Genomic DNA, 17,143 nt, shown 5'->3' on the forward strand with positions numbered 1-17,143 from the left:
GCCTCTGGCCCCCGTCACTCTGCTGGGGCCCCCGGCACCCCTCTGGGCGCGTCGGACGGCCATGGGGGGGTCTCTCTCCGCCTGGTGCCCGACTCAGTTTCCCCCCACAGGTGCTGGACCGAGAGGGGCAGATGGACAACCCCTGCAGCGGCTGGCTGGCCGACACCTACTGGGACAACATCACCGAGCTGGACAAGCTCACCAACTTCCACGGCATCATGAACTCCTTCGAGCAGTACCCACGGGACTGGCACCTCTGGTACACCAGCGCCAAGCCCGAGAAGGCCCTGCTGCCAGGTCAGCCGCGGGCACAGGTGCCGGGACTCCTGGGTTCTCTCCCTGGCGCTGGGAGGGGAGTGGGGGCTGGTGGTTAGAGCAGCGGGGGCTAGGAGCCAGGACTCCTGGGTTCTCTCCCCGGCTCTGGGAGGGGAGTGGGGGCTGGTGGTTAGAGTAGGGGGGCTGGGAGCCAGGACTCCTGGGTTCTCTCCCCGGCTCTGGGAGGGGAGTGGGGGCTGGTGGGTTAGAGCAAGGGGGGCTGGGAGCCAGGACTCCTGGGTTCTCTCCCCGGCTCTGGGAGGGGAGTGGGGGCTGGTGGGTTAGAGCAGGGGGGGCTGGGAGCCAGGACTCCTGGGTTCTCTCCCCTGCTCTGGGAGGGGAGTGGGGGCTGGTGGGTTAGAGCAGGGGGGGCTGGGAGCCAGGACTCCTGGGTTCTCTCCCCTGCTCTGGGAGGGGAATGGGGGCTGGTGGGTTAGAGCAGGGGGGGCTAGGAGCCAGGACTCCTGGGTTCTCTCCCCGGCTCTGGCCGGGTAAGTCCAGAACAACGATAAGGAAACCATGTGGTTTCCTCTCTGCCTCCTGCTGACGCTCTGCATGGTGCCGCGTGCCCAGTGATGATGCCAGGCAGGGGCAGTGGGGGGGGCCATGGCTATCTCCCCACTGCCTCCTGGCTCCCTCAGACTCCTCGGCGACCCCCCAACAGCGCGATGCCCTGGGCACGGGGCTGCCCCGCCAGCGACCCACCATCAGCCTCCCCTCCCCGTGTCGCCCCCTGCAGGCGAGTGGGAGAACTCCTGCAACCAGATGCAGAGGATGTTGGTGGTGCGGTCCCTGCGGCCGGACCGCGTGGCCTTCTGCGTCACGTACTTCATCGTCTCCAACCTGGGCTCCCAGTTCATCGAGCCGCCCGTGCTCAACATGAAGTCGGTGAGTGGGCGGGGGGGGCGCTCTGCTCCCCCTCCCTGGGCGAAGGGATCGGCCAGCGGCAGACAGATGTGGGAGCCTGCGGAACTCCCTGCCACTGGTTGCCTTTACACGGGACCCCAGGGTCCCCTTTCAGATGGGTGCCGGGATCAGGGCAGTGAAACCATTGTCCTGGCCCCCCCCGGCTCCCCAAGAGGACCCCTCCCCGACCCACACCATGGCACAACAGGCCCCGGCTGTTCCTCAGGGATATCTGGTGCAGGCAACAACTGGAGGCAGGATCCCAGTCTGCATGGACCCAAGGGTCTGATCCAGGGGGGCAGGGAGGAGGCAGGACGCCGGGGTAGATGGACCCAAGGGTCTGATCCAGGGGGGCAGGGAGGAGGCGGGACGCCGGGGTAGATGGACCCAAGGGTCTGATCCAGGGGGGCAGGGAGGAGGCGGGACGTCGGGGTAGATGGACCCAAGGGTCTGATCCAGGGGGGCAGGGAGGAGGCGGGACGCCGGGGTAGATGGGCCTCTGTGGCCACACAAACTAGCCTTCCACCCTGCCACCCCCCCCACTTTCCCTGCCTTCCTCCGCCCCAGCACACAGGGCAGCCAGGATCACTGCCCCCCCTACGGAGCATACAGCTTCCCTCCCCCGGCTGCAGGTGGTGGAGGACTCTACGCCCCGGACCCCCCTGATCTTCGTGCTGTCCCCCGGCGTGGACCCCACCTCCTCGCTGCTGCAGCTGGCCGAGCAGTCGGGCATGGCCCAGCGCTTCCATGCTCTGTCGCTGGGGCAGGGCCAGGCCCCCATCGCCACCCACATGATCCAGGAGGGGGTCCGGGACGGTGAGTGTGCCATAGCCCCTCTACTGCCAGCAGCTCCAGGGGATCCTGGTGTTACAGGACGGCAGCGCCTCTCTGGGTGAATGGGGTGCCAGGCCACAGGAGCCTCTGCTGCCATCTGACACACAGACCCACACACACACAGTGCCCACCCCAGGACTGACACAGTCCCGGCCTGACACACACACACGCCCCCCACTGCCTCACACGCACAAATCCCCCATCGCACGTGCTCCCCGCCACCCCCAGAGCCTCCCATGGCAGAGCTGGGGCTGGGGGCCCGGCCCGATGCCAGGGGTCGCTGCCGAAGGTGACGGACCAGGGGACCCCCTGCCCGAGGCTCTGTCAGGGCCTGATGGTCTGTCGCGTTCGCTGGCCCCTAATGCCACGTGGCACCCTGTGCCCCCAGGGCTGGGGCCGAGGGGCAGCGGGCACAGAGATGGGGGCCCAGCCAGTGCATCCAAGCCAGAGCCCAGAGCAAGATCAACCCGCTAGGGTCTGTTCCGGACCCAGGAGGACCCTGCTGGACGGGAGGCCGTGACTCCAGTACAGCTGGGGGTGAGATCCGGCAAGGCTCTGGGCCCAGCCAGCTGGGGGACCCGTGGGTGGGATCTGGGGAGGCTCTGGGCCCAGCCAGCCAAGGAACTTGTGGGTGGGATCCGGGGAGGCTCTGGGCCTGGCTGGCCGGGGGACCCATGGGTGGGATCCGGGGAGGCTCTGGGCCTGGCTGGCCGGGAGACCCAGAGGTGGGATCCGGGGAGGCTCTGGGCCCTGCTGGCCGGGGGACCTATGGGTGGGATCCAGGGAGGCTCTGGGCCCTGCTGGCCAGGGGACCCATGGGTGGGATCCGGGGAGGCTCTGGGCCTGGCTGGCCGGGAGACCCAGAGGTGGGATCCGGGGAGGCTCTGGGCCCTGCTGGCCGGGGGACCTATGGGTGGGATCCAGGGAGGCTCTGGGCCCTGCTGGCCGGGGAACCCATGGGTGGGATCCGGGGAGGCTCTGGGCCCTGCTGGCCGGGGGACCCATGGGTGGGATCCGGGGAGGCTCTGGGCCCTGCTGGCCAGGGGACCCATGGGTGGGATCCGGGGAGGCTCTGGGCCCAGCCAGCCAGGGGACTCGTGGGTGGGATCCGGGGAGGCACTGGGCCCTGCCGGTTGGGGGACCCAGGGGTGGGATCCGGGGAGGCTCTGGCCCAGCCGGTGGGAACCCCGGCGTCCGGGAGGCCCATTCGTCTCTCCCCTGTGCTCGCTGACAGGGAACTGGGTGTTCCTGGCCAACTGCCACCTCTCGCTGTCCTGGATGCCGCAGCTGGACAAGCTGGTGGAGCAGCTGCAGGTGGAGGAGCCGCACCCGGCCTTCCGCCTCTGGCTCAGCTCCAGCCCCCACCCCGACTTCCCCATCTCCATCCTGCAGGCCGGCATCAAGATGACCACGGAGCCCCCCACGGTGAGAGGGGCACCCGCCCTGCCCTGTGCCAGCCGTGCCCGTGCTGAGCCGCGTGCTCCGGCAGGGCAGGGGCAGCCTGGTGCCCGCGCTGAGCCCCTCCCCCTCTCCCTGGCAGGGTCTCAAGGCCAACATGAAGCGCCTGTACCAGCTGGTCACGGAGCCGCAGTTCGGGCGCTGCACCAAGCCGGCCAAGTACAAGAAGCTGCTGTTCGCCCTCTGCTTCTTCCACAGCGTCCTGCTGGAGCGCAAGAAATTCCTGCAGCTCGGCTGGAACGTGGTGTACGGCTTCAATGACTCCGACTTCGAGGTGGGGGGGCCGTGGCTAGACCCTACGGTAACAACCCCCCGCCATAGCCAGAGCCAAAGATAACCACCCCCCGGCACTCCCCGAGCCAACGGTAACAACCCCCAGTCACCACCGCCAGAGCCAACAGTAACAATCCCCCGCCACCGCCAGAGCCAACAATAACAACCCCCCGGCACCACCAGAGCCAATGATAACAACCCCCCGCCACCGCCAGAGCCAAAGATAACCACCCCCCGGCATCCCCCGAGCCAACGGTAACAACCCCCAGTCACCACCACCAGAGCCAACAGTAACAACCCCCCGCCACCGCCAGAGCCAACAATAACAACCCCCCCAGCACCCCCCGAGCCTCCGGTAACAACGCCCCGTCACCGCCAGAGCCAACGGTAACAACCCCCCGGCATCCCCTGAGCCAACGGTAACAATCCCCCGCCACCACCGCCAGAGCCAACAGTAACAACCCCCCGCCACCGCCAGAGCCAACGGTAACAACGCCCCGCCACCGCCAGAGCCAACGGTAACAACGCCCTGGCACCGCCAGAGCCAACGATAACCACCCCCCGGCATCCCCCGAGCCAACGGTAACAACCCCCCATCACCACCGCCAGAGCCAACAATAACAACCCACCGCCAGAGCCAAAGATAACAAACCCCCGCCACCGCCAGAGCCAACGATAACAACCCCCCGTCACCACCGCCAGAGCCAATGGTAACAACGCCCCGGCACTGCCAGAGCCAACGGTAACAACCCCCAGCACCCCCAGAGCCAACGATAAAAACCCCCCGCCACCGCCAGAGCCAACGATAACAACGCCCCGGCACCGCCAGAGCCAACGGTAACAACCCCCCACTGCCACCACCGCCAGAGCCAACGATAACCACTCCCCGCCACCCCCAGAGCCAACGATAACAACGCCCGGCACCCCCAGAGCCAACAGTAACAACCCCCAGCACCCCCAGAGCCAACGGTAACAACCTCCCGTCACCACCGCCAGAGCCAACGATAACAACCCCCCGTCACCACCGCCAGAGCCAACGGTAACAAACCCCCACTGCCACCACCGCCAGAGCCAACGATAACAACGCCCCGCCACCCCCAGAGCCAAAGGTAACAAATCTGCAGAGCCAACGGTAACAATCCCTGCCACCGCCAGAGCCAACAATAACAATCCCCCACCACCGCCAATGGTAACAACCCCCCAGCACCGCTAGAGCCAACAGTAACAACACCCCGCCACCGCCAGACCCTACGGTAACAACCCCCCGTCACCACCGCCAGAGCCCACAATAACTACCCCCCGGCACCGCCAGAGCCAACGATAACCACCCCCCAGCACCGCCACCACCACTGCCAGAGCCAATGATAACAAACCTGCCACCACCAGAGCCAATGATAACCACCCCCCGTCACTCCCCCATGCCAGTGATAACCACCCCCGTCACCCCCAGAGCCAGCGATAACAATCCTCCGCCACTACCACCCATGGACCCTACAACAACAAACCCCTGAACCTGGTAATAGTGGCCCCTGAAGCCCACCCGAGTGGACACCGCGGGCCCTGTACCATTGGCATGGTGCCGGCTGTGCCCCCCAGGTGTCAGAGAACCTGCTGAGCCTGTACCTGGACGAGTATGAGGAGACGCCTTGGGACGCCCTCAAGTACCTGATCGCAGGCGTCAACTACGGGGGCCACGTGACGGACAGCTGGGACCGGCGCCTGCTCACCACCTACATCAACGACTACTTCTGCGAGCAGAGCCTGGTCACGCCCTTCTACAAGTATGGGGGCGGGGCCAAGGGGGAGGCGGGGCCTTCTCAGCGTCTACCTTCACCCCTCCTCTTGCGAGTAGTGTTGGTTCCTGTTCAGCCCACCCACGGGCCCCCAATCCACCCTTGGTTCCTTCTCCACCACCTTTGGCCTGGCGTCCCCACTTCCATCTGCCCCGAGACTCGTTTACATGGGTGGTTCGGTGTAGCTTCAGTTGATGCTGGTTTTCCCCTTTGTTCTGTCCCCATCTGAGGGTTGTTCTGGGCTTTTCATTATCCGGATCCCCCTTCTCTTTCCCGACTACCTCTGGATCCTGGTTGTGATGGGTTCAGTCACAGAGACCCCCTTGGGACTGTCACCTGACGTACTGGAATTACCTCTGAGCCCGTTTTCCCTGCCAGACTGGGACTCCAGAACCCTGCCTTGTTGAGCCAGACACGCCAGCCTGCTGCAACCCAGACCCAGGTCTGGTCCATGCCCCCAGAGCTGCAGACTTTACCTAAAAACAGCTCAGCAGGTCTCCTATCACCAGCACCCAGACCCCCAGCTCCCAATGGGATCCAAACCCCAAATAAATCCATTTTACGCTGTATGAGGCTTATACAGGGTAAACTCATCAATTGTCCGCCCTCTATAACACTGATAGAGAGAGGTGCACAGCTGTCCGTCCCCCCCGGTATTAATACTTGCTCTGGGTTTATTAATAAACAAAAGTGATTGTATTACGTATAAAAGGTAGGATTTCAGTGGTTTCAACTACTAACAGACAGAGCAAAGTAAGTCACCAAGCAAAAACACGTAAATCTAAGCCCAACGCATTAAGAAACTGAATACAGGTAAAATCTCACCCTCAGAGATGGTCCAATAAGCTTCTTTCACAAACTAGACTCCTTCCTAGTCTGGACCCAATCCTTCCCCCGGTACTGTCCTTGTTAGTTTCAGCAGACAGCTCTGGTGGAAACTAGTTGTTTCCCCTTTGTTCTGTTCCACCCCCTTTTATAGCTTTGGCACAAGGCGGGAATCTTTTGTCTCTCTGGGTCCCCACCCCTCCTTCTAAATGGAAAAGCACCAGGTTTCAGATGGATTCCAGTATCAGGTGACATGTTCACATGTCCTGTTAGACCCCAGCCTCCATTCTTCCTGGGCTGGCTCACTCGGACACAGGAAGGCTTGCAGGTAGATAAACCATTTACAACCAATTGTCCTAGTCAAGGGGAGCCATCAAGATTCTAAACCACCATTAATGGCCCACACTTCGCATAATTCCGATAGGACCTCAGAATTAGACTTCATATTTGTAGCTTCAGATACAAGACCGATACATGCATACAAATGGGAGGAACATATTCAGTAGATTATAAGCTTTATAATGATACTTTACAAGAGACCTTTTGCACAAAGCATATTCCAGTTACATCATATTCACACTTATAAGCATATTTCCATAAAACATATGGAGTGTAACGTCACACTGGTCACCAGATGCGCCCCTCAGACATCCGCTGGTACCGACAAGAGGAGCAGGCACGTTAGCTCTCATAAGAGGTCTCCATCACCGACCCCAAAGGCAGCTCCCGAAGCGTCAAGTGTCCGTAGTGCTGACATGCTCCAGACGGGTACCTGCCTCAGTTCTGAAGCCCTCTGCCTATGCACTGTTGGTACCGTGGGCGTCTAGGTATTTGATAGAACTTGTTGTGGCAAAGGAGACAGAGTCTCCATTGCTCAGTGGTCCCGGACAGCTCTCCGTGCTGAGATCTTCTGTGTCACCAACTCTGCATTTTCATGGAGATCTTCGTCAACCATTCAGGGGGAACAGTTATCAACCTCCTGAGGAGCCTTCTGATCGGCAGATTTCAGTTCCGGGTTCTCCCGTCTGTTCATTTCCTGCCTGTTCTGAGAACGGCAGCTAGATGACCTCATCTCCCCTCTACATGGTATGACTGATGGTGGATGCCTTCTCCTTTGCCATCTGCCCCCCCCCCCGCCCCCGTGGCCATACTGGGAGCTCTGAGCCGTGTACTGCCAGCGATGTCGAAGGGTTCTGGGTCGTTCTCACAAGGAGCGGGAGAAATACTATTTTCCGGCGAGGACGCAGAGTTTTGATTTTCACACCCGACACTGAACTGGTTGTGGAGGCACTTGAGCGCGGTTGACAACATGATACCAAGTCTACGCCTACTGCAAGGAGCAGAAATACCTCAATCTCTTCGGTCTCAAGTTACTTCTCTGCAAGGTTGCAATTCAGAAGAGCAAACTGCCCGGCGCTTATGGCAAAATCCGACCATCTGAAGTCCAATAAATTCAACACCTTGACTGAGCACGTCCCAGAGGAGCACCGGGTACAATGTAAAGCCATTGGAAGGGTAACTCTTAGCGAGAACATCATTACAGACCTCCTTCGATGCAGCTGATACTGGGTCTACGGATGACTCTCTTCACACCGTTTGGGTCCCTCGTGATCTGTACCCCTGCAAACAAAAGAAAACATAGCAGGTCTCTACCAGCCCAGAGATCTCGCCCAGTTCACCTCTCTAGTTTCCGGAGGCCCTGTGGACCCCCTGCCAATAGACCTAGGTACTCAAGAGAGAAGTCGGCAACGACTGCAGCTACCTCATCCCAGCCAGCCAGCCACTTCCAAACGCCAGTTCTGATGACTTGTTCGACAGTCATAAGATTAGGGTTGGAAGAGACCTCAGGAAGTATCTAGTTCAACCCCCTGCTCAAAGCAGGACCAACCCCAATAAAATCCTCTAAGGATGGAGATTCCACGCCCCCCCCAGGGAGCCCATTCCAGTCCAGATTGTCCACTCCACAAGAATCTACAGCTACACTGTCCCATCCTCCTTCCGCCCTATGGATATCGTCTTTCCCATTTCCAACCTGCGCGGGAGAGAGTAACGTCTGACGAGTGGGTTTTGGAGGTCAGAACAGCCGTTTCACCTCCCCTTCCCCGTCTCTTTTCTCTACAATCTGCTGGGCTTCTGCCATCGCCGGGCAGTGATCTATTGGTGATGCCACCTGTTGGCACTCACGACACTGGATCGCGCGCAGGCTGGAGATGCCTTCAGAGAACTCGGGCACGTGCCAAAGAAGAACAGCCATGTGATCTTCTTGGAGCTCCTTCCTGTCTCATGAGCGAAGGAAGCGAGACGGCAGAAGGTTCTGGGAATGATCCGCCGGCGAGCCAAAGTGCTGTCGGGTTCTGATTGTGTGGAACGTTGGTCCCCAGGCTGTGAGGCCAGGGCTGTATGGCAGAGGGGGGACGAGTCTCCTCGGGGACAGGCGGCAGGAGTGAGTGTGCAAGTGAGACGTGTAAGTGAGATGGTGAGAACAAAATGAATCAAGGAATCAAAGGAGATGAAGAGATTCCTGAATTGCCTGGAGCCTGGGTGACAGGAGGAATTGGACTTGCTCATTCTTGAGCATTGATTCGAGCTAGTTGGTGTTACTGGAACCTGGCAGGATGATTCCCGTGCCTGGAATGTTAAATCGATGGCATCGCCCTATTTGGGAAGGCTCGAGGGGGCAAAAATGGCATTGCCTGTTGCCGAGTCACAGACAACTCGGAAGAAAATGCTCTCGAATGCTTATGGATCAATGTCCTACCAGATGAAGCACAAGATGGGGAGAGTCATTAGCTGGTGTCTGCTCCAGCCCACCAAACCACACTAGGGAACAGGCTGGCCACCTCCTTGTGCATCTATCTATAATGTGTAGGGAGAAAAATCCCCGGCGAAAGTCCAGAGCAGTAATATATATAGTGGGTGCTTTAATAGCCCAATTTCACAAAGCTGAAAACAATTATGAGCCACATCAGCTGGGAGGAAGAATTTCATCTGAAGAATGTGAATGATAATTGGGAATCGTTGCAGAAGAGACCCCAAAAGCTGACCTTGTTTAGAGGGGCAGCGAAGGCAGCTATATTTATAACAAATGGAAGAAAGGGGAAATTGATATTCATGAGTATAAATCAAAAGTTGGGAATTGTAGAAAATTGATAAGGGAAACCAAGGAACACAAGGAGAAATCTATGGCTAGCAGAGTTAAAGACAATAAAATGGAGTTTTTTAAATATAGTAGGAACAAAAAGAAGCCTGACAATGGTATTGGTCCATTACTAGTTGGAAATGATAGACTTATAAAGAATAATGCAGAAAAGGCCGAAACGTTCAAGAAATATTTCTGTTCTGTATTTGGAGAAAAAACATGATATAGTCTCATCATATGGTGATAACACTCATTCTGTTCCACTAGTGTCTCTGGAGGATGTTAAACAGAAGCTACTAAAGTCAGACATTTTAAAATTGGCAGGTCCAGATAACGTGCATGCAAGAGTTTTAAAAGAGCTGGCCAAGGAGCTCTCTGGATGGTTAATGTTGATATTCAATCAGTCTTGGAGCACTGAGGAAGTTCTGGAAGACTGGAAGAAAGCTAATGTGCCAATTTTAAGAAAGGGTAAACAGAATGACACAGGTAATTATAGGCCTGTCAGCCTGACATCGATGATGGAGCAACTGATAAGGGACTGGATTAAAAAAGAATTAAAGGAGAGTAACATAATTAATGCAAATCAAGATGGAAAACAGATCCTGTCAAACGAACTTGATATTTTTTGAGGAGATGACAGGTTTGGTCAATAGATGTAATAATGCTGACTAATCAAATGAACAGGGCACCCATTCAATGGGTTAAAAACTGGCTGGCAGGGCTCAAAATGGAATAGTAAACGGGGAATTGTCACCCAGCGAGTGTTTCCCGCAGGGGTCGCCTCTTGGCCATACACTGATGAACATCCTTATCAGTGACCTGGAAGAAAACAGCAACTCTTCCCTGCTCGAGTCTGCAGAGGAGACGCAAATTGGGGGAGTGGGACGGGACAAGGCCGGGGCCTCTGCCCTGGGAAGCAGGGACGCTGAAATCGCCGGGGGGGTCGTGGTGCACCACTGCAGAGGGGCACCCAAGGGACCCAGCTCAAAGGAGACGGAGGGCAGTAACTGTGGCACTTTGAGCTGTGCCCCCTTCATGGGTGCTCCCCTGCCTGCCCCTCTCCCTCTCTCCTCGGGGTCTCCTGTGAGGATGGCTTGCCCCATGCAGGCAAAAATAGCCTCAGTGGGGGATGGCAAAGGGTGGGAGGGGAGTGAATGGAGACAGCTGGGGCAGAGGACGGGGTACTGGGGGGCTGTAGTGGAGGGCACATAGAAGAGGGGGCTGGGAACTCTTGGGGGCTGAGCAGTTGCGAGCCCTGACTCTCCCCGTGCCCCCAGGCTGTCGGTGCTCGACACCTACTACATCCCCAAGGATGGGATCCTGGCCTCCTACCGGGAGTACATCAGCATGCTGCCCGGCATGGACCTGCCCGAGGCCTTCGGCCAGCACCCCAACGCCGACGTGGCCTCCCAGATCACCGAGGCCAGGACCCTCTTTGAGACCCTGCTGTCCCTGCAGCCCCAGATCACGCCCAGTGGGGCCGCCGGGCAGAGCCGCGAGGACAAGGTACCCGGTGGCAGGGAGACCCGGGCTCCAGTGCCACGTGCACTTCAGAGGGGAGGGTCCTGGGTGCTGCCAGCTGGGCCCAGGGGTCTGCTCCCTAGATCCAGGGCAGCCGGTGAGGAGGGGCACGGGGGCAATCAGGCACCGCCACCGACTCTCCAGGCTGCCTGCAGACTCAAGAGAGCCGCCCGCAGTTCTGGGGCAGGGGGGCTCCATCCCATGGGGACACCCCCACAGCCGCTGCACACCTGTGGTTCTGGGGCAGGGGGGCTCCATCCCGTGGGGACCTCCCCCAGGCTTCGCCCGCCAGTGGCTCACACGCCCCTCGCCCGGCAGGTCCTGGAGCTGTCAGCCGACGTGCTGAGCAAGATCCCGCAGGAGCTGGATTACAGGGGCACCCAGAAGGTGCTGGCTGACGACCCATCACCCCTCAACGTGGTGCTGCTGCAGGAGATCCAGCGCTACAATGCCCTGCTGCAGGTCATCAGGTCAGCGCCACGGCCTGGGGGGCACGAGCCCCGGTCCAGCGTAGCTGTTATCCCCACCCGAGGGACTGCCTTTCCGTGGGGCTGTGCAGTGCGGCAGGATGGGGCCCCGATCTCGGTCAGGGGGGTCTGGGCAGCACCCGGTGCGACGGGGCCCCAATCTCAGTTGGGGGTCTGGGCAGCACCTGGTGCGACAGGGCCCCGATCTCAGTCGGGGGGGGGGTCTGGGCAGCGCCCGGCATGACGGGGCCCCAATCTCGGCCGGGGGGTCTGGGCAGCACCCGGACTTCAGCAAACCCCTGCCCAGCCCTCCTGCAGGTCAGAGAGCCGGGATACTCCAGCCCAGGGGGCCTGGAGCCAAACGTGGGATCCCAGTGGGGAGTTCCTCTGGGCCCAGGAGAGACCGGGGGCAGCGCTGGGGCCCAGGTGTGGGGCTCGCCAAGGGGGACCCCACATGACCTGTGTCCTCCCCCCTAGATCCTCGCTGGTGGAGCTGGAGAAGGGCATCCAGGGGCTGGTGGTCATGTCCACCACCTTGGAAGAGATCTTCAACTGCATCTTCGACGCCCGTGTGCCCCCCATGTGGGAGAGGGTAAGGGCACCCCCGGCTGGGGGGAGCGCTGGAGTCGCTGCCCCATGGGAGAGCCCCCTACCCTTCCTGGGGGCCCAAGGACTCCCCAGTGCTGCCCTCCCGTGCGCTCCCAATGGAGCAGACTGGGGGTACCAGGGGTGTCTGGCTTTGGGGCTACCGGTGGGTCGATTGGGAAGGTTCCTGCCCCCCCCGATCAAATCTTCAACTGCTGTGGGCGGGGCTTGCAGGAGAACCACCACCTTTATCCCCCCCATGCCCACCTCCCAGGAGTGGAGGGTGAGGAGCCCCTGTGGAGAGGGCGGGGCAGCAGAGCTAGGAATGGGGCTCCTGGGTGATCTGTGCCTCAGTTTCCCTGTGTGTGAAAGGCTCCAAGCGCTGGGGGGCAAGCGATGCTGAGCTGTGCCGTGTGCCTGCCCCCCCTCCAGGCTTACCCCTCGCAGAAGCCGCTGGCCGCCTGGACCCGGGACCTGGGCCAGCGGGTGGAGCAGTTTGCCCGCTGGGCCGAGACGGCGCATCCCCCCGTGCTCTTCTGGCTCTCGGGCTTCACCTTCCCCACCGGGTTCCTGACGGCCGTGCTGCAGGCAGCCGCCCGCCAGAACAACGTGGGTACTGCTGGGGGGCAGGGAGCCAGGACGCCTGGGTTCTCTCCCGGCTCTGGGAGGGGAGTGGGGTCGGGTGGGTTAGAGCAGGGGGGCTGAGAGCCAGGACTCCTGGGTTCTCTCCCTGGTGCTGGGAGGGGAGTGGGGTCGGGTGGGTTAGAGCAGGGGGGCTGAGAGCCAGGACTCCTGGGTTCTCTCCCTGGTGCTGGGAGGGGAGTGGCGGCTGGTGGGTTAGAGCAGGGGGGCTGAGAGCCAGGACGCCTGGGTTCTCTCCCGGCTCTGGGAGGGGAGCGGGGGCTGGTGGGTCAGAGGAGGGGGGGCTGGAAGCCAGGACGCCTGGGTTCTCTCCCCAGCTCTGGGAGGGGAGTGGGGGCTGATGGGTTAGAGCAAGGGGGCAGGGAGCCAGGACTCCTGGGTTCTCTCCCAGCTCTGGGAGGGGAGTGGGATCGGGTGGGTTAGAGCAGGGGGGGCTGGGAGCCAGAACTCCTGGGTTCTCTCCCTGGTGCTGGGAGGGGAGTGGCGGCTGGTGGGTTAGAGCAGGGGGGCTGAGAGCCAGGACTCCTGGGTTCTCTCCCTGGTGCTGGGAGGGGAGTGGGGGCTAGTGGTTAGAGTGGGGGGGGGCAAGAGCTAAAAGGGCATGGAGCCGGAGCCCCCCTCTGCCCTGGGGGCACGTGCGGGCACCTGGGGCAGTTCCCAGCCCTGCTGGAAAGGGGAACTCCTAGGATGGGGGGGCCAGGTCCATCCCACCCCCTCTCCCTGCCCCCCCCTCCAGATCTCGGTGGACACCCTGTCGTGGGAGTTCATCGTCTCCACGGTGGATGACAATAACCTGGTGTATCCGCCCAAGGTGCGTGTCTGGGGCCAGAGCCCAAGGGGGTCGGTGGGGTCACCCCTAACCCTCCCTGCCCCCCGGGACGGCGTGTGGGGGGGGCTGTACCTGGGGTGACGCTCCCTGCTCCCCAGGACGGTGTGTGAGTGTGGGGGGGGTGTACCAGGAGTGACGCTCCCATCCCCCCAGAATGGTGTGTGTGTGTGGGGGTGCTGTACCCGGGGTGATGCTCCCTGCCCCCTGGGACGGTGTGTGGGTCCGGGGGCCGCGCCCGGGGTGACGCTCCCTGCCCCCCGGGACGGCGGGGGGGGGGCCGCGCCCGGGGTGACGCTCCCTGCCCCCCGGGACGGCCTGTGGGGGGGCCGTGCCCGGGGTGATGCTCCCTGCTCCCCAGGACGGTGTGTGGGTCCGGGGGCCGCGCCCGGGGTGACGCTCCCTGCCCCCGGGATGGCGTGGGGGGGGGCCGCGCCCGGGGTGACGCTCCCTGCCCCCCGGGATGGCGTGTGGGTCCGGGGGCCGCACCCGGGGTGATGCTCCCTGCCCCCGGGATGGCGTGGGGGGGGGCCGCGCCCGGGGTGACGCTCCCTGCCCCCCGGGACGGCATGTGGGTCCGGGGGCCGCGCCCGGGCTGACGCTCCCTGCCCCCCGGGACGGCGTGGGGGGGGACCGCACCCGGGGTGATGCTCCCTGCCCCCCAGGACGGCGTGTGGGTCCGGGGGCTGTACCTGGAGGGCGCGGGCTGGGACAAGAAGAACTCGTGTCTGGTGGAAGCGGAGCCGATGCAGCTCGTCTGCCCCCTGCCCACGGTGCACTTCAAACCCGGCGAGAGCAAGAAGAAGAGCAGCAAAGGTCTGGGGGGTCGGGGGGCACCGCCCGGGGGGGGAGGGGTTGGGGGGCGTGGGGCTGACAGGGGAGGGGTCTCAGGGTGGTGGTGCTGATAGGGGAAGGGTCTGGGGTTGTGCTGATCACATCGGGGGGTGCTGCCCGTTTGGAGGAGGGGTTGGGGGGGTACTGGGCTGACGGGGGGTGTGTGGGGGGTGCTGAGGGGGTGGGGGCACGGGGCCGATGGGGAGGGTCTGGGGGTGGGGGCACTGACGGGTGATAGGTCTGGGGGGGCATGAGGCTGATGGGGCAGTGGGTGGGGGTGCTGTTCTGATGGGGGTGGGGTCTGGGGGTTCACTGGGCTGACGGGAGAGTCTGGGGTGGGGGCGCTGATGGGCGGGAGGTGGCGGGGTGCTGTTCTGATGGGGGAGGGTCTGGGTGTGGGGGCGCTGATGGGCGACAGGTGGGGGGTGCTGGGCTGATGGGGCAGGGTCTGGGGGGGCACTGGGCTGATGGGGGAGGGTCTGGGGTGGGGATGCTGATGGGCGATAGGTGGGGGGTGCTGGGTTGATGGGGCAGGGTTTGGGGTGGCGCTGTTCTGACGGGGGCAGGTCTGGGGTGGGGGCGCTGATGTGGGTGGGTCTGGGGGGCGCTGGGCTGATGGGGGAGGATCTGGGGTGGGGGCGCTGACGGGTGAGAGGGGGAGGGTCTGGGGGGCACTGGGCTGACGGAGTCTCTGGGCTCAACCCGGGGGCTCATGGTCTCCCAGGTGTGGGGCAGGGGGGTCTCCGGATGCTCTGGGGGGCAGCCTGGGCCCCACCCCCTGACCCGCTCTCTCTCGCAGGGACCTACGCCTGCCCCTGCTATTACTACCCGAACCGGGCCGGCTCCGCCGGGCGCCCCTCCTTCGTCATCGGGGTGGAGCTGCGGACCGGCGCCGCCCCCCCCGACCACTGGATCAAACGGGGGACCGCCCTGCTCATGAGCCTGGACAGCTGAGCCCCCCCACACCCCCCATCGCTGCAATAAACCCACCTTTTCGCAGAGCGCCATGGGGCCTGTGTGTCACCCCCCCATCGGGGGGCTGGTGCGGGGCTGCCCTCAGGGGGTGTGCATGCTGGGGGTGAGCACCAGGCAGTGGGGGCATTGGTTTGCTCTGGGGGGAGAGGTTTCAATTTGAGTCTGGTCCCTGTGCCTCAGTTTCCCAGCCCCATTTCCCTGCAGCCTCCCTTTCTCCTGGGGCCCCACGTCATGCTGTTGAGGCCAGACGCGAACCCAGCTCTGCCCCCGTGGCCCCAGTGTTCCCCACTAGCCAGAATGGCTGCTCGTCATGTGGGGAAACCGAGGCACGGAGCACTCTCACGACTTGCCGCTGGGGGTCTGGGGGAGCATCTGCCCCATGGGGCCCTGGGCTAGCAGCTGTGGTACTGACTGGGCCCCTCTGGATCCAGGGGCAGAGCCAGGCTGGAGTGGGGCAAGAGGGATGTAACCATGGGGGGCTCTGCCATGCTGGGGAGGGTGCGTTCCCCCAGGCACTGAAACATCCCCCCACAACCCTGAACCCCCATCAGCGCCCTGCCCCCTCCCCAGCCGCAGCCCGGGCACTTCCCCATCAGGCATCTGGCTGGGGTGTTTGGGGGGGAACAGGGGAGATGAGTCTCCCCAGCAGGAGGCGCTGTGGGCCGCACACACACACACACACACACACACACGGGGCGGCGGGGTTAGAGGTGCAATGACACACACACATGGGCGGCGGGGTTAGAGGTGCAATGACAGACACACACACACACACGGGGCGGCGGGGTTAGAGGTGCAATGACAGACACACACACACACACGGGGCGGCGGGGTTAGAGGTGCAATGACAGACACACACACACACACGGGGCGGCGGGGTTAGAGGTGCAATGACACACACACACACACACAGGGCGGCGGGGTTAGAGGTGCAATGACAGACACACACACACACACGGGGCGGCGGGGTTAGAGGTGCAATGACAGACAGACACACACACACACAGGGCGGCGGGGTTAGAGGTGCAATGACACACACACACACACACACGGGGCGGCGGGGTTAGAGGTGCAATGACAGACACACACACGGGGCGGCGGGGTTAGAGGTGCAATGACAGACACACACGCACGCACACACACACGGGGCGGCGGGGTTAGAGGTGCAATGACAGACAGACACACACACACACAGGGCGGCGGGGTTAGAGGTGCAATGACAGACACACACACACACACGGGGCGGCGGGGTTAGAGGTGCAATGACAGACACACACACACGGGGCGGCGGGGTTAGAGGTGCAATGACAGACACACACACACACGGGGCGGCGGGGTTAGAGGTGCAATGACAGACACACACACACACAGGGGCGGCGGGGTTAGAGGTGCAATGACAGACACACACACACACACGGGGCGGCGGGGTTAGAGGTGCAATGACAGACACACACGGGCGGCGGGGTTAGAGGTGCAATGACAGACACACACACACACACACGGGGCGGCGGGGTTAGAGGTGCAATGACACACACACACGGTGGCGGGGTTAGAGGTGCAATGACACACACACACACACACACACACGGGGCGGCGGGGTTAGAGGTGCAATGACAGACAGACACACACACACGGGGCGGCGGGGTTAGAGGTGCAATGACAGACACACACACACACACGGGGCAGCGGGGTTAGAGGTGCAATGACAGACACACACACACGGGGCGGCGGGGTTAGAGGTGCAATGACA

General features: G+C 62.2%; 1 protein-coding gene across 3 annotated transcripts in view; it reads left to right on the forward strand.

The window, feature by feature from the left end:
• DNAH2 (dynein axonemal heavy chain 2) overlaps window positions 1-15,459 on the forward strand; it is a 125,175-nt gene extending 109,716 nt beyond the window's left edge. The window contains exons 76-88 of one of the 3 annotated variants that reach the window (XM_037887273.2): window positions 111-297; window positions 1,055-1,203; window positions 1,854-2,037; window positions 3,290-3,480; window positions 3,596-3,787; window positions 5,383-5,567; window positions 10,821-11,049; window positions 11,383-11,534; window positions 12,009-12,123; window positions 12,549-12,725; window positions 13,495-13,569; window positions 14,250-14,400; window positions 15,218-15,459. In XM_037887273.2, the coding sequence (XP_037743201.1) occupies window positions 111-297; window positions 1,055-1,203; window positions 1,854-2,037; window positions 3,290-3,480; window positions 3,596-3,787; window positions 5,383-5,567; window positions 10,821-11,049; window positions 11,383-11,534; window positions 12,009-12,123; window positions 12,549-12,725; window positions 13,495-13,569; window positions 14,250-14,400; window positions 15,218-15,372 (2,142 nt within the window). In that variant the 3' untranslated portion in view covers window positions 15,373-15,459. The remainder of the gene's footprint in view (window positions 1-110; window positions 298-1,054; window positions 1,204-1,853; window positions 2,038-3,289; window positions 3,481-3,595; window positions 3,788-5,382; window positions 5,568-10,820; window positions 11,050-11,382; window positions 11,535-12,008; window positions 12,124-12,548; window positions 12,726-13,494; window positions 13,570-14,249; window positions 14,401-15,217) is intronic. The other 2 variants (XM_043537131.1, XM_043537132.1) reach the window with 2 other exon arrangements.
• Window positions 15,460-17,143: the final 1,684 nt, after the last annotated feature.

Source organism: Chelonia mydas, chromosome 28 (assembly GCF_015237465.2).
Source record: "Chelonia mydas isolate rCheMyd1 chromosome 28, rCheMyd1.pri.v2, whole genome shotgun sequence".
NCBI classification, from domain to species: Eukaryota; Metazoa; Chordata; order Testudines; family Cheloniidae; genus Chelonia; species Chelonia mydas.